The sequence below is a fragment of the Pseudophryne corroboree genome, chromosome 7 (genome assembly GCF_028390025.1).
Source record: "Pseudophryne corroboree isolate aPseCor3 chromosome 7, aPseCor3.hap2, whole genome shotgun sequence".
NCBI lineage: Eukaryota > Metazoa > Chordata > Amphibia > Anura > Myobatrachidae > Pseudophryne > Pseudophryne corroboree.
In genome coordinates this window covers 97,149,236-97,174,712 of record NC_086450.1, presented here as the reverse complement: position 1 = coordinate 97,174,712, position 25,477 = coordinate 97,149,236, and the positions used below count along the sequence as shown (strand labels likewise).

The following is a 25,477-nucleotide window of genomic DNA, read 5'->3' as shown; positions in this document are numbered from 1 at the left end:
GCAGTGGTTCCCAAACTGTGTGCCGTGGCTCCCAGGGGTGCCTCGGGACACTTGCAGGGGTGCCTTGGATTGGTGGTCCAGGACCAATTCGAATTATTTATGGTCCATATAATAGGCAAAACTAGTGCTAGTAGCTGTCAGTCATAAAATATGGGGACAAACAGAAGCAAATCTTGTCCCTCACCACACAATTGACCCTAAGGATGACATATAAACACAATCTACTTAATTTAATATTTCTTTCTAAATTTCTCAATAAGAAATTTTTGTCTTAGGGGTGCCGTGAAAAATATTCTGATACTCTAGTGCGCCGTGATTCAAAAAAGTTTGGAAACCACTGCCATAGGGTGTTATGGTCTGGTGATTACTAGAAAACAACTCCTATGAGGGAGATATTGACTGAAACAGGGGACTCCCTCTTCCCAACAAGGGTATTCCTGAGTGTGTGGGTGCCAGGATGTGGGAAAATAGAGTACTTTTAACATTCTCTTCCATATTTCCTGGCTTTTAACATTTTAGACAGGAAGGGGTGGGGCTGCATGTCCCAATCACTGGTATGTGACAGCATCAAGCCCCTCCTCCTCCCAAGTACAAGTGACAGCAACTTTAAGGGGTGGGGAGGGGGGACTTTAAGATACATTGCCCCCCACCCCTTATTTGAGCCCCTGCAGTGTTTAGAATGACTCCCACTACTCCTTATCACTGAAAGGGTTCAATAGTATAAAACAAAAACTCAAAAGAAAAACTCATTGCACTGGCTACAACTTTTTACTTCACAGGGTATAGCGGAGATCAGCTTTTAAATAGTGCAGGCAGAGGCGTCTCTAGAGGGCGCAGGTGGGTGTCACTCTTTCAGGGGTTGACACCACAATACTGGCTCCTCCTCTGTAACTGGGAGCCAGATGCTGCACTGTGACGTTCTCATGCAGCGCCGATTTCAGTCACAGAGGAGGAGCTGGCAGTGCAGGCAAAGTCTCTAGGCAGGACCAGTCACATAGACAGACTGGCTGCCCGGCAGATGAAGAACTTGCTGGCGCTCTGCTCGGCCTCCCAGCATCGAGATACGGAGGTGTGCCACAAGACAACGTCCCCAAGAGCTGTGACTGCGCCCCCGTTTTTGTGAACCTATAGCCCTGGCACAAATGCCAGGGCTGTGATATAGCCTCAGTCCGTTCCAGTCTCTGGGGTTGCCCCTGAATTGATGTAAACAGGAGCTACTTGTGAGGCCACACCCCCCCTCCCCACTGGGCCCCTACCCCGGAACGATGTAAATGGTGTTTTCGACCGAGGCCATGTCCCATCACCATTAGGCCACATCCCCTTTTCAGCTGGTGATGGCTATTTACTGCACCGTGGGTCAACAGCTTTGGTGGCGCCACTTAGTGCAGGACCCTGTTTTACATGAAAAGACAACCTTAAGATAATCACCAGTGACTGACTGTTGTACTTAGAGAAGTGATGTACAAAGTAGGGACAGTTACTATATACAAAGAGCAAGTTCTAAAATTACTTCTAGTACAATTACAGCTTTACGGACACCCAAGAAAAAGGTATTCTAGCAGAACGCTGCTTTACATTTATTTCAGAGAGGACTGCACTGATGTGCCAAGTGGTGCAGGTTTTATTTTTTTCGTAGTAACGCGGCTCATCAGATTTGCTCAAATCCACCACCACTGAAGCTGGAGGAAGCGGTAGAAACCCTGCTGTGTGATCAGAGGAGGCAAACCATCCCGACTCACCCAGAAAAAAGAACACCTCATATATTACCTACCTGACTGTGCCTTTGGTGTTCTTCAGTACCGTTGCTGCAAATAGCTGTGTAACTCCCACTAAACTTGTACCATCAACTTCCACAATTTGGTCATTTACCTGAATCCTAAAGATAAAATAAAAGTTGTATAGAAATAGTTAGAAATGCTTAAAGTAAAAAGGACAGATATGTGGTCGCAGCCACGTCAAAATAAAATATCTCAACAGCCACAACATCTCTGTACTGAGTGTAGAAGCAATTTCAATCATTAACAGACATTTCATGATTAGGTAATAAGAATCAATATTGACCACACAGATAGTAGGTACGGTGTCCTGCACCGGTCACTTTTACCAGGTCATTCTAACCGTAGAATCAGGACACCCACAGCTACCTGTCACTCATTGCTTAATGCGATGGTGACACATTAGGGTTAGGGCCAAATGCAGCAGGTGCAATTTGGCTGGACCAATTGCAATACATAGCTAGTGTTCACGTGAGGCTGTTTTAGCAGGGCGCCACGCCCTGACCGATTTTTTAAGGGCAAAATCCGCCCTGTCCTTTCTGCGACGCCCTGCTAGAACAGCCGACCGCTTCCTGCCCTCCCAGCGTGTAAAGAGCCGTGCGCATGCGTGCGGCATCCATTCACGCTGTAAGAGAGCTTGGGGGAAGCCCAGCACGCCCCCAACAGTGACGCCGCCGGCCGCCCAGGCCCCTTGTTTTAACGTCTGTGGGCTGAACCGCCCACTTTTAGTACGCAAAAATAAGATTTTACTCACCGGTAAATCTATTTCTCGTAGTCCGTAGTGGATGCTGGGGACTCCGTAAGGACCATGGGGATTAGCGGCTCCGCAGGAGACTGGGCACAACTAAAGAAAGCTTTAGGACTACCTGGCGTGCACTGGCTCCTCCCACTAAGACCCTCCTCCAGACCTCAGTTAGGATACTGTGCCCGGAAGAGCTGACACAATAGGGAAGGATTTTGAATCCCGGGTAAGACTCATACCAGCCACACCAATCACACCGTATAACTCATGATACTATACCCAGTTAACAGTATGATAACAACTGAGCCTCTCAACAGATGGCTCAACAATAACCCTTTAGTTAGGCAATAACTATATACAAGTATTGCAGACAATCCGCACTTGGGATGGGCGCCCAGCATCCACTACGGACTACAAGAAATAGATTTACCGGTGAGTAAAATCTTATTTTCTCTAACGTCCTAAGTGGATGCTGGGGACTCCGTAAGGACCATGGGGATTATACCAAAGCTCCCAAACGGGCGGGAGAGTGCGGATGACTCTGCAGCACCGAATGAGCAAACTCTAGGTCCTCCTCAGCCAGGGTATCAAACTTGTAGACTCTTGCAAGAGTGTTTGAACCCGACCAAGTAACAGCTCGGCAAATTTGTAAAGCCGAGACCCCTCGGGCAGCCGCCCAAGAAGAGCCCACTTTCCTCGTGGAATGGGCTTTCACAGATTTAGGGTGCGGCAGTCCAGCCGCAGAATGTGCAAGTTGAATCGTGCTACAGATCCAGCGAGCAACAGTCTGCTTAGAAGCAGGAGCACCCAGCTTGTTGGGTGCATACAGGATAAATAGCGAGTCAGTTTTCCTGACTCCAGCCGTCCTGGAAACATACTTTTCAGGGCCCTGACTACGTCCAGAAACTTGGAATCCTCCAAGACCCAAGTAGCCGCAGGCACCACAATAGGTTGGTTCACATGAAAAACTGCTACCACCTTAGGAAGGAATTGGGAACGAGTCCTCAATTCCGCCTTATCCATATAAAATACAGATAAGGGCTTTTGCATGACAAAGCCGCCAATTCTGATACACGCCTGGCCGACGCCAAGGCCCACAGCATGACCACTTTCCACGTGAGGTATTGTAGCTCCACGGATTTAAGTGGCTCAACTCAATGCGACTTCAGGAAATCCAACACTACGTTGAGATCCCACGGTGCCACTGGAGGCACAAACGGGGGCTGACTATGCAGCACTCCCTTAACAAAAGTCTGAACTTCAGGCAGTGAAGCCAGTTCTATTTTGGAAGAAAATCGATAGAGCCGAAATCTGGACCTTAATGGAACCCAATTTTAGGCCCATAGTCACCCCTGACTTGTAGGAAGTGCAGAAATCGACCTAGCTGAAATTCCTCCTTTGGGGCCTTACTGGCCTCACAGCACGCAACATATTTCCGCCATATGCGGTGATAATGGTTTGCGTTCACTTCTTTCCTAGCTTTAAATAGCGTAGGGATAACTTCCTCCGGAATGTTTTCCTTCAGGATCCGGCGTTCAACCGCCATGCCGTCAAACGCAGCCGCGGTACGTCTTGGAACAGACAGGCCCCCTGCTGCAGCAGGTCCTGTCTGAGCGGCAGAGGCCATGGGTCCTCTGAGATCATTTCTTGGAGTTCTGGGTACCAAACTCTTCTTGGCCACCCGGAACAATGAGTATAGTTCTTACTCCTCTCCTTCTTATTATTCTCATTACCCTGGGTAAGAGAGGCAGAGAAGGGAACACATACACCGACTGGTACACCCACGGTGTTACCAGAGCGTCCACAGCTATCGCCTGAGGGTCCCTTGACCTGGCGCAATATCTTTGTAGCTTTTTGTTGAGGCGGGACGCCATCACGTCCACCTGTGGCCTTTCCCAACGGTGTACAATCATTTGGAAGACTTCTGGATAAAGTCCACTCTCCCGGGTGGAGGTCATGTCTGCTGAGAAAGTCTGCTTCTCAGTTGTCCACTCCGGGAATGAACACTGCTGACAGCGCTAACACATGATTTTCCGCCCATCGGAGAATCCTTGTGGCTTCTGCCATCGCCATCCAGCTTCTTGTGCCGCCCTGTCGGTTTACATGAGCGACCGCCGTGATGTTGTCTGACTGGATCAGCACCGGCCGGTGTTGAAGCAGGGGTCTAGCCTGACTTAGGGCATTGTAAATGGCCCATAGTTCCAGAACATTTATGTGTAGGGAAGTCTCCTGACTTTTCCATAGGCCTTGGAAGTTTCTTCCCTGTGTGACTGCCCCCCAGCCTTGAAGGCTGGCATCCGTGGTCACCAGGACCCAGTCCTGTATGCCGAATCTGCGGCCCCCTAGAAGATGAGCACTCTGCAGTCACCACCACAGCGACACCCTGGCCCTTGGAGACAGGGTTATCCGCCGATGCATCTGAGGATGCGATCTGGACCACTTGTCCAACAGATCCCACTGGAAGATCCTTGCATGGGACCTGGCGAATGGAAATTCTTCGTAAGAAGCTACCATCTTTCCCAAGGCTCGCGTGCATTGATGCACCGACACCTGTATTTGTATTAGGAGGTCTCCGTCTAGAGACGCCAACTCCTTGGACTTCTCCTCCGGGAGAAACCCTTTTTATCCTGTTCTGTGTCCAGAACCATACCCAGGAACAGTAGACGCGTCGTAGGAACCAGCTGCGACTTTGGAATATTCAGAATCTAGCCGTGCTGTTGTAGCACTTCCCGAGATAGTGCTACTCCGACGACCAACTGCTCCCTGGACCTCGCCTTTATAAGGAGATCGTCCAAGTACGGGATAAGTACTTCGGCCATTACCTTGGTAAATACCCTCGGTGCCGGGGACAGACCAACGGCAACGTCTGGAATTGGTAATGACAATCCTGTACCACAATTTTGAGGTACACCTGTGAAGAGGGTAAATAGGGACATGCAGGTAAGCATCCTTGATGTCCAGTGATACCCTGAAATTTTCCAGGCTTGCAATAATCGCCCTGAGCGACTATATTTTGGACTTGAACCTTCGTATGAACCTTCGTATGTAAGTGTTCAAGGATTTCAATTTTAGAATGGGTCTCACCGAACCGTCTGGTTTCGGTACCACAACATTTTGGAATAGTAACCCCGGCCTTGTTGAAGGAGGGGTACCTTGATTTCACCTACTGGAAGTACAGCTTGTGAATTGCCGCCAGTACTACCTTTCTCCGAGGGCAGCAGGCAAGGCTGATGTGAGGTAACGGCGAGGGGGAGTCGCCTCGAACTCCAGCCTGTATCCCTGTGATACTACTTGCAAAACCTAGGGATCCACCTGTGGGCAAGCCCACTGGTCCCTGCAGTTCCCGAGACGCGCCCCCACCGCACCTGTCTCCACCTGTGGAGCCCCAGCATCATGCGGTGGACTCAGAGGAAGCGAGGGAAGATATTTGATCCTGGGAACTGGCTGACTGGTGCAGCTTTTTCCTTCTTCCCTTGTCTCTGTGCAGAAAGGAAGCGCCTTTGACCCGCTTGCTTTTCTGAAGCCGAAAGGACTGTACCTGAAAATACGGTGCTTTCTTAGGCTTTTGTGAGGAAAACTGAGGTAAAAAATTTTCTTCCCAGCTGTTGCTGTGGATACGAGGTCCCAGAGACCATCCCCAAACCATTCCTCACCCTTATAAGGCAGAATCTCCATGTGCCTTTTAAAGGCAGCATCACCTGTCCACTGCCGGGTTTCTAATACCCTCCTGGCAGAATGGACATTGCATTAATTCTGGATGCCAGCCGGCAAATATCCCTCTGTGCATCCTTTATATATAAGACAACGTCTTAAATATGCTCAATGTTAGCAAAATATTATCCCTGTCTTAGCGTATTAATATTATCTGACAGGGTATCAGACCACGCTGCAGCAGCACTATTTATGCTGAGGCAATTGCAGGTTTCAGTATATAACCTGAGTGTGTATATACAGACTTCAGGATCGCCTCCTGCTTTTTATCAGCAGGTTCCTTCAAGGTGGCCGTATCCTAAGACGGCAGTGCCACCTTTTGACAAACGTGTGAGCGCCTTATCCACCCTAAGGGATATCTCCCAACGTGACCTATCCTCTGGCGGGAAAGGGTACGCCATCAGTAACTTTTTAGAAATTACCAGTTTCTTATCGGGGGAAACCACGCTTCTTTACACACTTCATTCATTCATCTGATGGGGGAACAACACACTGGCTGCTTTTTCTCCCCAAACATAAAACCCCTTATATGTGGTACTTGGGTTCATGTCAGAAAATGCGTAACACATTTTTCATTGCCGAGATCATGTAACGGATGTTCCTAGTGGATTGTGTATATGTCTCAACCTCGTCGACACTGGAGTCAGACTCCGTATCGACATCTGTGTCTGCCATCTGAGGTAACGGGCATTTTTTGAGCCCCTGATGGCCTTTGAGACGCCTGGACAGGCGCGGGCTGAGAAGCCGGCTGTCCCACAGCTGTTACGTCATCCAGCCTTTTATGTAAGGAGTTGACATTGTCGGTTAATACCTTCCACCTATCCATCCACTCTGGTGTCGGCCCCACAGGGGGCGACATCCCATTTATCGGCCTCTGCTCCGCCTCCACGTAACCTTCCTCATCCAACATGTCGACACAGCCGTACCGACACACCGCACACACACAGGGAATGCTCTGACTGAGGACAGGACCCCACAAAGTCCTTTGGGGAGACCGAGAGAGAGTATGCCAGCACACACCAGAGCGCTATATAATGCAGGGATTAACACTATAACTGAGTGATTTTTCCCCAAATAGCTGCTTGTATACATATATTGCGCCTAAATTTAGTGGCCCCCCCCTCTCTTTTTAACCCTTTGAGCCTGAAAACTACAGTGGAGAGCCTGGGGAGCTGTCTTCCAGCTGAACTGTGAAGAGAAAATGGCGCCAGTGTGCTGAGGGAGAAGCCCCGCCCCTTTTTCGGCGGACTTTCTCCCGCTTTTTCTGGAATACTGGCAGGGGTAATTTTACATCTATATAGCCTCTAGGACTATATATGATGTAGATTTGCCAGCCAAGGTGTCATATATTGCCCTCAGGGCGCCCCCCCCAGCGCCCTGCACCCATCAGTGACCGGAGTGTGAGGTGTACATGAGGAGCAATGGCGCACAGCTGCAGTGCTGTGCGCTACCTTGGTGAAGACCGAAGTCTTCTGCCGCCGATTTTCCGGACTCTTCATGCTTCTGGCTCTGTAAGGGGGACGGCGTCGCGGCTCCGGGAACGAACACCAAGGTCGGGTCCTGCAGTCGATCCCTCTGGAGCTAATGGTGTCCAGTAGCCTAAGAAGCCCAAACTACCACCTGTTAGGTAGGTTCGCTTCTTCTCCCCTTAGTCCCTCGCTGCAGTGAGTCTGTTGCCAGCAGATCTCACTGTAAAAATAAGAATTTACTTACCGATAATTCTATTTCTCGTAGTCCGTAGTGGATGCTGGGAACTCCGTAAGGACCATGGGGAATAGCGGCTCCGCAGGAGACTGGGCACAAAAGTAAAGCTTTAGGACTACCTGGTGTGCACTGGCTCCTCCCCCTATGACCCTCCTCCAAGCCTCAGTTAGGATACTGTGCCCGGACGAGCGTACACAATAAGGAAGGATTTTGAATCCCGGGTAAGACTCATACCAGCCACACCAATCACACTGTACAACCTGTGATCTGAACCCAGTTAACAGCATGATAACAGCGGAGCCTCTGAAAAGATGGCTCACAACAATAATAACCCGATTTTTGTAACAATAACTATGTACAAGTATTGCAGACAATCCGCACTTGGGATGGGCGCCCAGCATCCACTACGGACTACGAGAAATAGAATTATCGGTAAGTAAATTCTTATTTTCTCTGACGTCCTAGTGGATGCTGGGAACTTCGTAAGGACCATGGGGATTATACCAAAGCTCCCAAACGGGCGGGAGAGTGCGGATGACTCTGCAGCACCGAATGAGAGAACTCCAGGTCCTCCTCAGCCAGGGTATCAAATTTGTAGAATTTAGCAACGTGTTTGCCCCTGACCAAGTAGCTGCTCGGAAAAGTTGTAAAGCCGAGACCCCTCGGGCAGCCGCCCAAGATGAGCCCACCTTCCTTGTGGAATGGGCTTTTACAGATTTTGGCTGTGGCAGGCCTGCCACAGAATGTGCAAGCTGAATTGTACTACAAATCCAACGAGCAATAGTCTGCTTAGAAGCAGGAGCACCCAGCTTGTTGGGTGCATACAGGATAAACAGCGAGTCAGATTTTCTGACTCCAGCCGTCCTGGAAACATATTTTCAGGGCCCTGACTACGTCCAGCAACTTGGAGTCCTCCAAGTCCCTAGTAGCCGCAGGTACCACAATAGGCTGGTTCAAGTGAAACGCTGAAACCACCTTAGGGAGAAATTGAGGACGAGTCCTCAATTCTGCCCTGTCCGTATGAAAAATTAGGTAAGGGCTTTTATAGGATAAAGCCGCCAATTCTGAGACACGCCTGGCTGAAGCCAGGGCCAATAGCATTACCACTTTCCATGTGAGATATTTTAAGTCCACAGTGGTGAGTGGTTCAAACCAATGTGATTTTAGGAACCCCAAAACTACATTGAGATCCCAAGGTGCCACTGGAGGCACAAAAGGAGGCTGTATATGCAGTACCCCCTTGACAAACGTCTAAACTTCAGGAACTGAAGCCAGTTCTTTCTGGAAGAAAATCGACAGGGCCGAAATTTGAACCTTAATGGACCCTAATTTTAGGCCCATAGACAGTCCTGTTTGCAGGAAATGCAGGAAACGACCCAGTTGAAATTCCTCTGTAGGGGCCTTCCTGGCCTCGCACCACGCAACATATTTACGCCAAATACGGTGATAATGCTGTACGGTTACATCCTACCTGGCTTTGATCAGGGTAGGGTTGACTTCCTCCGGAATGCCTTTTTCCTTCAGGATCCGGCGTTCAACCGCCATGCCGTCAAACGCAGCCGCGGTAAGTCTTGGAACAGACAGGGTCCCTGCTGGAGCAGGTCCCTTCTTAGAGGTAGAGGCCACGGGTCCTCTGTGAGCATCTCTTGAAGTTCCGGGTACCAAGTCCTTCTTGGCCAATCCGGAGCCACGAGTATAGTCCTTACTCCTCTCCTTCTTATGATTCTCAGTACCTTGGGTATGAGAGGCAGAGGAGGGAACACATACACTGACTGGTACACCCACGGTGTTACCAGAGCGTCCACAGCTATTGCCTGAGGGTCCCTTGACCTGGCGCAATACCTGTCTAGTTTTTTGTTGAGGCGGGACGCCATCATGTCCACCTTTGGTTTTTCCCAACGGTTCACAATCATGTGGAAGACTTCTGGGTGAAGTCCCCACTCTCCCGGGTGGAGGTCGTGTCTGCTGAGGAAGTCTGCTTCCCAGTTGTCCACTCCCGGAATGAACACCGCTGACAGTGCAATCACATGATTTTCCGCCCAGCGAAGAATCCTTGCAGCTTCTGCCATTGCCCTCCTGCTTCTTGTGCCGCCCTGTCTGTTTACGTGGGCGACTGCCGTGATGTTGTCTGACTGGATCAGCACCGGCTGACCTTGAAGCAGAGGTCTTGCTAGGCTTAGAGCATTGTAGATGGCCCTTAGCTCCAGGATATTTATGTGAAGTGATGTCTCCAGGCTTGACCACAAGCCCTGGAAATTTCTTCCCTGTGTGACTGCTCCCCAGCCTCTCAGGCTGGCATCCGTGGTCACCAGGACCCAGTCCTGAATGCCGAATCTGCGGCCCTCTAGAAGATGAGCACTCTGCAACCACCACAGGAGAGACACCCTTGTCCTTGGTGACAAGATTATCCGCTGATGCATCTGAAGATGCGACCCGGACCATTTGTCTAGCAGATCCCACTGGAAGGTTCTTGCGTGGAATCTGCCGAATGGGATTGCTTCGTAAGAAGCCACCATTTTTCCCAGGACCCTTGTGCATTGATGCACTGAGACTTGGCCTGGTTTTAGGAGATTTCTGACTAGCTCGGATAACTCCCTGGCTTTCTCCTCCGGGAGAAACACCTTTTTCTGGACTGTGTCCAGGATCATCCCTAGGAATAGAAGGCGTGTCGTCGGGATCAGCTGCGATTTTGGAATATTGAGAATCCAACCGTGCTGTCGCAGCACTATCTGAGATAGTGCTACCCCGACTTCCAACTGTTCCCTGGATCTTGCCCTTATCAGGAGATCGTCCAAGTAAGGGATAACTAAAACTCCCTTCCTTCGAAGGAGTATCATCATTTCGGCCATTACCTTGGTAAAGACCCGGGGTGCCGTGGACAATCCAAACGGCAGCGTCTGAAACTGATAGTGACAGTTCTGTACCACAAACCTGAGGTACCCTTGGTGAGAAGGGTAAATTGGGACATGTAGGTAAGCATCTTTGATGTCCAGAGACACCATATAGTCCCCTTCATCCAGGTTTGCAATCACTGCTCTGAGTGACTCCATCTTGAATTTGAACCTTTGTAAGTGTTCAAGGATTTTAGATTTAAAATTGGTCTCACCGAGCCGTCCGGCTTCGGTACCACAAATAGTGTGGAATAGTACCCCTTTCCCTGTTGTAGGAGGGGTACCTTGATTATCACCTGCTGGGAATACAGCTTGTGAATGGCTTCCAATACTGCCTCCCTGTCTGAGGGAGACGTCGGTAAAGAAGACTTTAGAAAACGGCGAGGGGGAGACGTCTCGAATTCCAATTTGTACCCCTGAGATACCACCTGAAGGATCCAGGGGTCCACTTGCGAGTGGGCCCACTGCGCACTGAACTTCTTGAGACGGGCCCCCACCGTGCCTGAGTCCGCTTGTAAAGCCCCAGCGTCATGCTGAGGACTTTGAGGAGGCGGGAGAGGGCTTTTGTTCCTGGGAACTGGCTGTTTGCTGCAGCCTTTTTCCTCTCCCTCTGCCACGGGGCAGAAATGAGGCGCCTTTTGCCCGCTTGCCCTTATGGGGCCGAAAGGACTGCGCCTGATAATACGGCGTCTTTTTAGGTTGAGAAGCTACCTGGGGTAAAAATGTGGATTTTCCAGCAGTTGCCGTGGCTACCAGGTCTGATAGACCTACCCCAAATAACTCCTCCCCCTTATAAGGCAATACTTCCATGTGCCTTTTAGAATCCGCATCACCTGACCACTGCCGCGTCCATAAACCTCTTCTTGCAGAAATGGACAGCGCGCTAACTCTTGATGCCAGTCGGCAAATATCCCTCTGTGCATCACGCATATATAAAAAGGCATCTTTCAGATGCTCTACCGACCACGCCACGCCCGCACTGCACATCCAGGCTGAGGCGATTGCTGGTCGCAGTATAACACCCGTGTGAGTGTATATACATTTTAGGATATTCTCCAGCTTTCTATCAGCAGGTTCCTTTAGGGCGGCCGTATCAGGAGAGGGTAGTGCTACCTGTTTAGACAAGCGTGTGAGCGCTTTATCCACCCTAGGGGGTGTTTCCCAACGTGCCCTATCCTCTGGCGGGAAAGGGTATGATGCCATTAACCTTTTAGGAATTATCAGTTTTTTATCGGGGGAAACCCACGCCTCATCACACACTTCATTTAATTCCTCGGATATAGGAAAAACTACAGGCAGTTTTTTCTCACCAAACATAATACCCTTTTTAGTGGTACTTGTATTATCAGAGATATGCAATACATTTTTCATTGCTTCAATCATGTAACGTGTGGCCCTACTGGAAGTCACGTTTGTCTCCTCATCATCGACACTGGAGTCAGTATCCGTGTCTGTGTCTGCCATTTGAGGTAACGGGCGTTTTAAAGCCCCTGATGGCGTTTGAGACCCCCTGGACAGGCACAAGCTGAGTAGCCGGCTGTCTCATGTCGTCAACTGTCTTTCGTAAAGAGCTGACACTGTCACGCAATTCCTTCCATAAGCTCATCCACTCAGGTGTCGACTCCCTAGGGGGTGACAACTCTATAATAGGCAATTGCTCCGCCTCCATCTCATTTTCGTCCTCAAACATGTCGACACAATCGTACCGACACACCGCACACACACAGGGAATGCTCTGATAGAGGACAGGACCCCACTAGCCCTTTGGGGAGACAGAGGGAGAGTATGCCAGCACACACCAGAGCGCTATATATAGACAGGAATACCACTATAAAATGTGCTTTTCCCTTTATAGCTGCTGTTATTATTAAAACTGCGCCAATTAGTGCCCCCTCTCTTTTTTACCCTTTTCTGTAGTGCAGGACTGCAGGGGAGAGTCAGGGAGACGTCCTTCCAGCGGAGCTGTGATGGAAAATGGCGCCCGTGTGCTGAGGAGATAGGCTCCGCCCCCTTCTCGGCGGCCTTTTCTCCCGCTTTTTGGTGAGTTCTGGCAGGGGTTAAAATACATCCATATAGCCCTGGGGGTTATATGTGGTGTATTTTTGCCAGCCAAGATGTTTACATTGCTGCTCAGGGCGCCCCCCCCCTAGCGCCCTGCACCCTCAGTGACCGAAGTGTGAAGTGTGCCTGAGTAACAATGGCGCACAGCTGCAGTGCTGTGCGCTACCTTGTTGAAGACTGAAGTCTTCTGCCGCCGATTTTTCCGGACCTCTTCTTGCTTCTGGCTCTGTAAGGGGGCCGGCGGCGCGGCTCTGGGACCGAGCTCCGAGGCTGGGCCTGTGTTCGGTCCCTCTGGAGCTAATGGTGTCCAGTAGCCTAAGAAGCCCAAGCTGGCTGCAAGCAGGCAGGTTCGCTTCTTCTCCCCTTAGTCCCTCGATGCAGTGAGCCTGTTGCCAGCAGGTCTCACTGAAAATAAAAAACCTAAAACTAAACTTTCACTAAGAAGCTCAGGAGAGCCCCTAGTGTGCACCCTTCTCGGCCGGGCACAAAAATCTAACTGAGGCTTGGAGGAGGGTCATAGGGGGAGGAGCCAGTGCACACCAGGTAGTCCTAAAGCTTTACTTTTGTGCCCAGTCTCCTGCGGAGCCGCTATTCCCCATGGTCCTTACGGAGTTCCCAGCATCCACTAGGACGTCAGAGAAATAAAAAACCTAAATATACTTTCTTTCTAGGAGCTCAGGAGAGCCCCTAGTGTGCATCCAGCTCAGCCGGGCACAAGAATCTAACTGAGGTCTGGAGGAGGGTCTTAGTGGGAGGAGCCAGTGCACACCAGGTAGTCCTAAAGCTTTCTTTAGTTGTGCCCAGTCTCCTGCGGAGCCGCTAATCCCCATGGTCCTTACGGAGTCCCCAGCATCCACTTAGGACGTTCGAGAAATGACCACACACCTTTTTCGGCACGCACGCTTGTGCCCCTCTCAGTCTGGCGCCCTGCCCTGCCCGAATTCTAGAGTGAACACTACATAGCTCTTACCCTCATGTAGTAAAATTGGCTTAAATAAGTGGCAGCATATTACTTTGCATTTTACAATTGGGAAAAGAGCAACAAAACAAGACTTGGATAATAGACAAAGGGGTCGATTCAATTCGGCAACAGTTGAATAGTGCCGGGAGTTTGCTCCCGGCGCTATTCAATACAGCGACGAGTGACCCTCAATTGTCGGGAATTCTTGTCTCATCCCCGGGGGATGAGAGAAGAAACCAGACAAAAGTGAGGCCGGCGCAAGGCGGATTCTGCCGGGAATCAGCATCGCCGCGGGTAGTTAAGTCGGAGAATGCCCGTTCCCCCGACAAAACTACCTGTTAAGTCGGCGAGAACGGGCATTCGCCGACTTAACTTTAGCTGAATTGAATAGCGTCGGGAGCTAATTCCGGGCGCTATTCATAAGTTGGCGAATTGAATCGACCCCAAAGAGATAAGAGTGCCCTGCTCATGTGCTTACAATCTATAGGAAAATAGGCAATTAATATAATAAGAATTTACTTACCGATAATTCTATTTCTCGGAGTCCGTAGTGGATGCTGGGGTTCCTGAAAGGACCATGGGGAATAGCGGCTCCGCAGGAGACAGGGCACAAAAGTAAAGCTTTTACAGGTCAGGTGGTGTGTACTGGCTCCTCCCCCTATGACCCTCCTCCAGACTCCAGTTAGGTACTGTGCCCGGACGAGCGTACACAATAAGGGAGGATTTTGAATCCCGGGTAAGACTCATACCAGCCACACCAATCACACCGTACAACTTGTGATCTAAACCCAGTTAACAGTATGATAACAGAGGAGCCTCTGAAAGATGGCTTCCTAAACAATAACCCGAATTAGTTAACAATAACTATGTACAAGTATTGCAGATAATCCGCACTTGGGATGGGCGCCCAGCATCCACTACGGACTCCGAGAAATAGAATTATCGGTAAGTAAATTCTTATTTTCTCTATCGTCCTAAGTGGATGCTGGGGTTCCCGAAAGGACCATGGGGATTATACCAAAGCTCCCAAACGGGCGGGAGAGTGCGGATGACTCTGCAGCACCGAATGAGAGAACTCCAGGTCCTCCTTTGCCAGGGTATCAAATTTGTAAAAATTTACAAACGTGTTCTCCCCTGACCACGTAGCTGCTCGGCAGAGTTGTAATGCCGAGACCCCTCGGGCAGCCGCCCAAGATGAGCCCACCTTCCTTGCGGAATGGGCCTTAACAGATTTAGGCTGTGGCAGGCCTGCCACAGAATGTACAAGTTGAATTTTGTTACAAATCCAACGAGCAATCGACTGCTTAGAAGCAGGTGCACCCAACTTGTTGGGTGCATACAGTATAAACAGCGAGTCAGATTTTCTGACTCCAGCCGTCCTTTAAATGTATATTTTTAAGGCTCTGACAACGTCCAACAACTTGGAGTCCTTCAAGTCGTCTGTAGCCGCAGGCACTACAAGAGGCTGGTTCAGGTGAAACGCTGATACCACCTTAGGGAGAAAATGCGGACGCGTCCGCAGCTCTGCCCTATGTCGAATGGAAAATTAAATAAGGGCTTTTATAAGACAAAGCCGCCAGTTCAGATACTCTCCCGGCAGAAGCCAGGGCCAGTAACATAGTCACTTTCCATGTGAGATATTTCAAATCCACATTCTTTAGTGGTTCAAACCAATTGGATTTGAGGAAATCTAAAACTACATTTAGATCCCACGGTGCCACCTTAGGCACCACAGGAGGCTGTATATGCAGTACTCCTTTGATAAAAATCTGGACCTCAGGGACTGAGGCCAATTCTTTTTGGAAGAATATTGATAGGGCCGAAATTTGAACCTTAATAGATCCCAATTTGAGACCCATAGACAATCCTGATTGCAGGAAATGTAGGAAAACGACCCAGTTGAAATTCCTCCATCGGAGCACTCCGCTGCTCGCACCACGCAACATATTTTCGCCAAATACGGCGATAATGCTTCGCGGTGACTTCCTTCCTTGCCTTTATCAAGGTAGGAATGACTTCTTCTGGAATGCCTTTTCCTTTTAGGATCTGGCATTCAAACGCCATGCCGTCAAACGCAGCCGCGGTAAGTCTTGAAAAAGACAAGGACCCTGCTGAAGCAGGTCCCTTCTCAGAAGTAGAGGCCACGGATCGTCCGTGACCATCTCTTGAAGTTCCGGGTACCAAGTCCTTCTTGGCCAATCCGGAGCCACTAGTCTTACTCCTCTTTGCCGTATAATCCTCAAAACCTTTGGTATGAGAGGCAGAGGAGGAAACACCTATACCGACTGGTACACCCAATGTGTTACCAGCGCGTCCACAGCTATTGCCTGCGGATCTCTTGACCTGGCGCAATACCTGTCCAGTGTCTTGTTGAGGCGAGACGCCATCATGTCCACCATTGGTTTTACCCAACGGTTTAATAGCATGTGGAAAACTTCTGGATGAAGTCCCCACTCTCCCGGGTGAAGGTCGTGTCTGCTGAGGAAGTCTGCTTCCCAGTTGTCCACGCCCGGGATGAATACTGCTGACAGTGCTATCACGTGATTCTCCGCCCAGCGAAGGATCCTGGCAGCTTCTGCCATTGCCCTCCTGCTTCTTGTGCCGCCCTGTCTGTTTACATGGGCGACTGCCGTGATGTTGTCCGACTGGATCAACACCGGTCTTCCTTGAAGCAGAGGTTTCGCCTGGCTTAGAGCATTGTAGATTGCTCTTAGTTCCAGAATGCTTATGTGAAGAGACTTTTTCAGGCTCGACCACACTCCCTGGAAATTTCTTCCCTGTGTGACTGCTCCCCAGCCTCTCAGGCTGGCATCCGTGGTCACCAGGATCCAATCCTGCATGCCGAATCTGCGGCCCTCCAATAGATGAGCCTCCTGCAACCACCACAGAAGGGATACCCTTGTCCTCGGCGACAGGGTTATCCGCAGGTGCATCTGAAGATGCGACCCTGACCATTTGTCCAACAGATCCCTTTGCATGGAATCTGCCGAAAGGGATTGCTTCGTAAGAAGCTACCATTTTTTCCCAGGACTCTTGTGCATTGATGTACAGACACCTTTCCTGGTTTTAGGAGGTTCCTGACCAGGTCAGATAACTCCTTGGCTTTTTCTTCGGGAAGAAAAACCTTTTTCTGAACTGTGTCCAGAATCATCCCCAGGAACAGCAGACGAGTTGTCGGCATTAATTGGGATTTTGGAATATTCAGAATCCATCCGTGCTGCTTTAGCACCTCTTGAGATAGTGCTAAACCCATCTCTAGCTGTTCTCTGGACCTTGCCCTTATTAGGAGATCGTCCAAGTATGGGATAATTAATACGCCTTTTCTTCGAAGAAGAAATATTATCTCGGCCATTACCTTTGTAAAGACCCGAGATGCCGTGGACAAACCAAACGGCAGCGTCTGAAACTGATAGTGACAGTTGTGTACAACGAACCTGAGGTACCCCTGGTGTGAGGGGTAATTGGAACGTGGAGATACGCATCCTTGATGTCCAAGGATACCATAAAGTCCCCTTCTTCCAGGTTCGCTATCACTGCTCTGAGTGACTCCATCTTGAACTTGAACTTCTTTATGTACAGGTTCAAGGACTTCAGATTTAGAATAGGCCTTACCGAGCCATCCGGCTTCGGTACCACAAAAAGAGTGGAATAATACCCCTTCCCTTGTTGTAGAAGAGGTACCTTGACTATCACCTGCTGAGAATACAGCTTGTGAATGGCTTCCAAAACCGTCTCCCTTTCTGAGGGGGACGTTGGTAAAGCAGACTTCAGGAAACGGCGAGGTGGCTCTGTCTCTAATTTCAACCTGTACCCCTGAGATATTATCTGCAGGATCCAGGGATTTACCTGCGAGTGAGCCCACTGCGCGCTGTAATTCTTGAGACGACCGCCTACCGCCCCCGAGTCCGCTTGCGAAGCCCCAGCGTCATGCTGAGGCTTTTGTAGAAGCCGGGGAGGGCTTCTGTTCCTGGGAAGGAGCTGCCTGTTGCTGTCTCTTCCCTCGTCCTCTGCCTCGTGGCAGATATGAATAGCCCTTTGCTCTCTTATTTTTAAAGGAACGAAAGGGCTGCGGTTGAAAGGTCGGTGCCTTTTTCTGTTGGGGAGTGACTTGAGGTAGAAAGGTGGATTTCCCGGCCGTAGCCGTGGCCACCAAATCCGATAGACCGACCCCAAATAACTCCTCTACGCATCGCCTGTCCACTGTCGTGTCCATAAAGCTCTTCTGGCCGAAATGGACATAGCACTTACCCGTGATGCCAGTGTGCAGATATCTCTCTGTGCATCACGCATATAAAGAAATGCATCCTTTATTTGTTCTAACGACAGTAAAATATTGTCCCTGTCCAGGGTATCAATATTTTCGATCAGGGACTCTGACCAAACTACCCCAGCACTGCACATCCAGGCAGTCGCAATATCTGGTCGTAGTATAACACCTGCATGTGTGTATATACCTTTTTGGATATTTTCCATCCTCATATCTGATGGATCTTTAAGTGCGGCCGTCTCAGGAGAGGGTAACGCCACTTGTTTTGATAAGCGTGTTAGCGCTTTGTCCACCCTAGGAGGTGTTTCCCAGCGCTCCCTAACCTCTGGCGGGAAAGGGTATAAAGCCAATAACTTCTTTGAAATTAGCAGTTTTTTTATCGGGGCACCCCACGCTTCATCACACACGTCATTTAATTCTTCTGATTCGGTAAAAACTACTGGTAGTTTTTTCACACCCCACATAATACCCTGTTTAGTGGTACCTGTAGTATCAGCTAAATGTAACATCTCCTTTATTGCCAAAATCATATAACGTGTGGCCCTACTGGAAAATACGGTTAATTCGTCACCTTCACCACCGGAATCAGTGCCTGTGTCTGGGTCTGTGTCGACCGACTGAGGCAAGGGGCGTTTTACAGCCCCTGACGGTATTTGAGGCGCCTGGACAGGCACTAATTGAGTGTCCGGCCGCCTCATGTCGGCAAACGACTGCTTAAGCGAGTTGACGCTATCCCGTAATTCCACAAATAAAGGCATCCATTCTGGTGTCGACCCCCTAGGAGGTGACATCCTCATATTTGGCAATTGCTCCGCCTCCACACCAATAACGTCCTCATACATGTCGACACACACGTACCGACACACAGCAGACACACAGGGAATGCTCTATACGAAGACAGGACCCACTAGCCCTTTGGGGAGACAGAGGGAGAGTCTGCCAGCACACACCAAAAAGCGCTATATATGACAGGGATAGCCTTATGATTAAGTGCTCCCTTATAGCTGCTTTTATATTAATATATTGCCATTTATTTTGCCCCCCCTCTCTGTTATACCCTGTTTCTGTAGTGCAGTGCAGGGGAGAGACCTGGGAGCCTTCCTGACCAGCGGAGCTGTGACAGAAAATGGCGCCGTGTGCTGAGGAGATAGGCCCCGCCCCTTTTTCGGCGGGCTCGTCTCCCGCTATTTAGTACATTTAGGCAGGGGTAAATATCTCCATATAGCCTCTGGGGCTATATGTGAGGTATTTTTAGCCTTTTTAAAGGTTTTCATTTGCCTCCCAGGGCGCCCCCCCCCAGCGCCCTGCACCCTCAGTGACTGCCGTGTGAAGTGTGCTGAGAGGAAAATGGCGCACAGCTGCAGTGCTGTGCGCTACCTTAAGAAGACTGCAGGAGTCTTCAGCCGCCGATTCTGGACCTCTTCTTGCTTCAGCATCTGTGAGGGGGCCGGCGGCGTGGCTCCGGTGACCATCCAGGCTGTACCTGTGATCGTCCCTCTGGAGCTTCATGTCCAGTAGCCAAGAAGCCAATCCATCCTGCACGCAGGTGAGTTCACTTCTTCTCCCCTCTGTCCCTCGTTGCAGTGATCCTGTTGCCAGCAGGAATCACTGTAAAATAAAAAACCTAAGCTAAACTCTCTAAGCAGCTCTTTATGAGAGCCACCTAGAATTGCACCCTTCTCGGCCGGGCACAAAAATCTAACTGGAGTCTGGAGGAGGGTCATAGGGGGAGGAGCCAGTACACACCACCTGACCTGTAAAAGCTTTACTTTTGTGCCCTGTCTCCTGCGGAGCCGCTATTCCCCATGGTCCTTTCAGGAACCCCAGCATCCACTTAGGACGATAGAGAAATAATGTTAGTGTCAGTTTGGTCAATTAAGCTTTAATAAGCGATCTGTCTAATTTTCTGTGTCTACCATTTACCTCCTATTCTGAGGTGACTGCGGCCAAGTACTGCAGCGATATTCTGTCAAAGCCTCCCTAATGCCCCTCAGACATCCTTTAATCAGTATAAACAGTCACTCAAACCTGCACGCCCCATGGACCTAAAAATGAAATTACAAAACAAAAACACACCCTAAACCTGCAGAGAGGAGACCACGACTACTTATAGTCCCTAGGATTTGTCCAGCAACCAGGGCACAACAAGTGACCACCTTATGAAAGATTCATATAAAACCTGTTGCTGTAAGACTAGACAGACAGTCTTTCTGTACAATTTAAAACATGACTCAATAAATGTTGTGTCAATAAGCAGTAGCAGTCATATCCGGTTATGGGTGGAATTCCAGTTTGAACTCATTTATACCAAGAAGCACTATCGATACAGATAAACACAAAACTCACTGGAAATAAACAAGAACACAAAACAACCACTACAGATAGACTACGATAACCTATCTTGCTGTATAAGGGAAAAGAAGGTCCTGACATGCCCCTGGCTACAAAGATTTTGGGACCGCACCATGCATTGGTTTTCATAAGCAGCTTATGTGTAACACACATAAGAACCTGTAGCAATGCACATTAATTGTTACAATGTCATGATTGTCTACTCATATATAAACAGATGCATTTCCCATTTATCAGCTTTCATAAAGAGACAACTTTATTTTTAGTTTAGCATAATAACACGTGGCATGTGATAACCACCTCGGTAAGAAAAAAAACGGGTTGTTCATGTGGAATTCCTGACATTGATGAAATACTAAACACACCCTAAAAGGTAAAACACGGCTATGTTGGTGAGCAGATCACAAACTATGTCTATTGGTTTATACACAGCACATGTAATAACGCATTACATCTACAGAACTAAACTCTATGACATGCTGTGGTATAACTAAATCCCTCGCACAGCAGTCACGGCCTACTGCTCACTCTTTCACCCAAGGGTGGCTCAGCATTAGGTGGCCCTTCAGAATCAGCCAAGAGGTAGATCCCAGGCACACCACACCTACAGTATATTAACAAGAAGCGGTCTAAAACATGATACCCCTTTTTAAAGTCGATAGCACCCACCAAACAAATGTTGTATAGAAATCTTTCAGTAGCATTGTGTGGGAGGTAACGATGGCAGGCCTATAGCTGCATTTATAGTGAGCCAATCCTCCCATCATTTTCATTTATTCCAGGTTAGGTACAGATGGAATGAAAGACTTGCTTCATTTGTATACAAACTTACACCATGCTCAATCAAGTCAGTGACCATAAATGGTGTTACTGCACTGCTGCATTTTTTTAATGAACAAAGTGTATTTCCAGCAACCGGTTACTTACCGTCCATCCCTCTGGGCTGCTCCTCCCTCTGTAATCGTTTTTACGAATATTCCTAATTTCTCCAATCCCTGATCTGCGCCAACCCCCATTCCGATTATGCTGATCCCAAGGCCACTGTCACCTGGACACAGAGAAAGAACAATTGTATATATTGTAGACCAGCTCATCTAGTGGTCTATGTGCTAAGCCTTGGAGAGAGATGAAGTGGACGGAGATAAAGTACCAGCCAATTAGCTCCTGACACGTTACAGGCGGTGTTTGAAAAAATTAGGTAGGAGCTCGTTGGTACTTTAGCTCTGTCCACTTTATCTCTCTCCAAGACTTAGTACATAGACCCCCTAGTTACTTACCCTTTAACCCAGCATGGGCTAAATAGGGCAAATCTTTTCTAGTGGATGCCGGAAACTCCTACTTGCCCAGAGGGCTGCTGCTAAAAAGACCATACTCCAAAGCTTGGATTCAACTAAAGGTGGGTACACACTATTAGATATATCTGCAGATCAATTGATCTGCAGATATATCTATGTACGGATCGGGCAGTGTGCTGTGCATACACACAGCCCGATCCGTCGGGGGACTGACGTCATGAACTGGGCGGGCGCTCGCGCCCGCCCAGTTCACCTGTCAATCACCGCCGGCCGCCGCAGCATGTGTACGGGCGGACGGACGACCGCCCCGTACACACACAGCGACGGGCCAATATATCGTTAGATATATTGGCTGTCGGCTGTGCTGCGCGGCCGACGCGATACGTCTGTGAACGACGGAGTTCACAGACGTATCGCCCGTACACACTGGCCGACGGTCCCGCGATGTATCGGCCGTTCAAGAGCATGGCCGATACATCGACCAGTGTGTACGGGCCTTAAGTATGCCTCCATTTTCATTATTCAATTAAGAATTCTTTATTTCGAATTGATTGGTTGGAAACTTGGTCGATTCAGATTCAGTATAATTTACCGGCAGACGGGATACCAGCTTTCACTATTCCGACAGTGGCAATCCGCCTGCCAGAATGCCGGCAGCAGGGCGAGCGCAAAGAGTCCCATAGATGGCTCGTTGCGCTCGCCACGCTGCGGGCTCCGTGGCTGGCGGCGCTTGCCACAGGATCTATACACTCTGTGGGTGTCGTGGACACCCACGAGTGGGAATAGTGCTGTTGTGCCGGGATTCCGGCTGGAGGCATTGTCGGCTGTCGTGAATCCAGCGTCGGTATCCTGACCACCGGGATCTCGACAGCCGGCAAATTAAACTCATCCTGTCCACACAGTAACTAATTACTTATGTTCTCTTTATTGAACATGGTGATATTTTAGGTGTTATTTGATTTATCTATAATTTTGTGATATTACTGTGTATGATCTTTATCATAGCTTACAGATAATACTTGCTTTATAATTTATTTTACATCAAAATAAAATAAAAATAATAAAAAAAAAGCAGAACAGCGGAAACATAATGGACAAGTGAAAGGACTCCACAATCCAACTCCACAAAACTAGATACATGGAAATTATCCAATTGCAAGGATGCAGGTTGGCTAGTTGCATACATACATAGCTATCTGGTTGACCCAAACAGATCAGTGAGCAATTCGTTGACAGTGATTTTGTTGTAGGCCACATGAGTCTCACTGCTGTGAACATCGGACACTGAAGGAAAGTCTTAAGTTAGGGGCCGATGATCCCTACAAGTGTCCGTGCAATACAGACCTTGTAAGAGATGGATGGGGATCGTACTGCTTCATCTTCAATCATTGTTTTTCTCAGTGTGAGCAGGCACTCAGCTGGCCAAAGCTATCTTTGTAAACTACTATGGTCCCTGTGGAGCGCAGTTTACTGTATGGGCAAAGGTAAGAATGTTCATTTTGGAAGAGAATTATTGGCCATTGTCTGTGCTGCTTTATGGAAGAATCAATTGTCCTATTTAACAACAACCATGCTAACCTTTACATACAGTATAAACACAAATTATACCTTTTTCAATCTCTACCGGAAAAACATCCATTTTTTCCACTCTTTTCTCCAACTCATACTCTGCAGAGGCTGCAACCGGGTCCACCTCCTCATTGCGTCTGTCATAGTCTTCATTGGAGAACGTAGAGAACACCTAGGCAAGAAGAAATACAAAAATAAATACCTATAGATGCAAGGTGTAAAAGAACAGTAACATCTATGTGTTTTTACTATGAATTACAGCTTAAAAACGTTATGTTGGCATCACTAGTTTTGCACTTCAGGGGTCGACAGACTCTAGATACACGTGCAGCAATGAGACAGATCATAGAACATTTGGACATGTGTGGTCAAACAGCAATGAGGCCTTCCAAAGTGACAGACCAAATTCACTGCAGTCATATCCAAATGGAACCATTCCCGTGTGCCTGATGCTTTGCTATAGACAAATCCATCCGTTACTCATGCTGTAACTACCAGTTTGCTTTACTGTACAGTGAAACGAGACAAGCCATGGAGAATAAGGGAAAGATCCACAACGGGAAGAAATTCTCTTTCAAACAAAACAAACGCTCATCCTTATATACTCAATGTTGGTTCTAGGCCACAGGGGTCACACACAAAGTCTATAGATCCACACCGATACAAATGTAATCCTGTACAATAATTAATTTTAAGATCCAGGCATTCAGCCTCATCAATGAACAATTGGATAGGTTTATACTAACTGGGCCGTACATTTCCAATGTCTTCTATACCTCTTGACTGGAGATATAGATAATAAGAATTTACTTACCGAGAATTCTATTTCTCGTAGTCCGTAGTGGATGCTGGGGACTCCGTAAGGACCATGGGGAATAGCGGCTCCGCAGGAGACAGGGCACAAAAGTAAAAGCTTTAGGATCAGGTGGTGTGCACTGGCTCCTCCCCCTATGACCCTCCTCCAAGCCTCAGTTAGGATACTGTGCCCGGACGAGCGTACACAATAAGGAAGGATTTTGAATCCCGGGTAAGACTCATACCAGCCACACCAATCACACCGTACAACTTGTGATCTGAACCCAGTTAACAGCATGATAACAGCGGAGCCTCTGAAAAGATGGCTCACAACAATAATAACCCGATTTTTGTAACAATAACTATGTACAAGTATTGCAGACAATCCGCACTTGGGATGGGCGCCCAGCATCCACTACGGACTACGAGAAATAGAATTATCGGTAAGTAAATTCTTATTTTCTCTGACGTCCTAAGTGGATGCTGGGGACTCCGTAAGGACCATGGGGATTATACCAAAGCTCCCAAACGGGCGGGAGAGTGCGGATGACTCTGCAGCACCGAATGAGAGAACTCCAGGTCCTCCTCAGCCAGGGTATCAAATTTGTAGAATTTTGCAAACGTGTTTGCCCCTGACCAAGTAGCAGCTCGGCAAAGTTGTAAAGCCGAGACCCCTCGGGCAGCCGCCCAAGATGAGCCAACCTTCCTTGTGGAATGGGCATTTACATATTTTGGCTGTGGCAGGCCTGCCACAGAATGTGCAAGCTGAATTGTACTACACATCCAACTAGCAATCGTCTGCTTAGAAGCAAGAGCACCCAGTTTGTTGGGTGCATACAGGATAACAGCAAGTCAGTTTTCCTGACTCCAGCCGTCCTGGAAACCTATATTTTCAGGGCCCTGACAACATCTAGCAACTTGGAGTCCTCCAAGTCCCTAGTAGCCGCAGGTACCACAATAAGATGGTTCAGGTGAAACGCTGACACCACCTTAGGGAGAAACTGGGGACGAGTCCGCAGCTCTGCCCTGTCCGAATGGACAATCAGATATGGGCTTTTGTGAGACAAAGTTGCCAATTCTGACACTCGCCTGGCCGAGGCCAGGGCCAACAGCATGGTCACTTTCCATGTGAGATATTTCAAATCCACAAATTTGAGCGGTTTAAACCAATGTGATTTGAGGAACCCCAGAACTACGTTGAGATCCCACAGTGCCACTGGAGGCACAAAAGGGGGTTGTATATGCAGTACTCCCTTGACAAACTTCTGGACTTCAGGAACTGAAGCCAATTCTTTCTGGAAGAAAATCGACAGGCCGAAATTTGAACCTTAATGGACCCCAATTTGAGGCCCAT

At 48.8% G+C, this 25,477-nt stretch overlaps 1 protein-coding gene across 4 annotated transcripts in view; it reads right to left on the bottom strand.

Moving 5' to 3' along the window:
* LOC134944679 (neurabin-1-like) overlaps positions 1–25,477 on the bottom strand; it is a 199,285-nt gene that overhangs the window by 75,545 nt on the left and 98,263 nt on the right. For all 4 annotated transcript variants that reach the window (XM_063933457.1, XM_063933454.1, XM_063933455.1 and 1 more), the window contains exons 3-5: positions 23,368–23,500; positions 21,392–21,512; positions 1,772–1,876 (exon numbers count right to left, since the gene is read on the bottom strand). In XM_063933457.1, the coding sequence (XP_063789527.1) occupies positions 1,772–1,876; positions 21,392–21,512; positions 23,368–23,500 (359 nt within the window). The remainder of the gene's footprint in view (positions 1–1,771; positions 1,877–21,391; positions 21,513–23,367; positions 23,501–25,477) is intronic.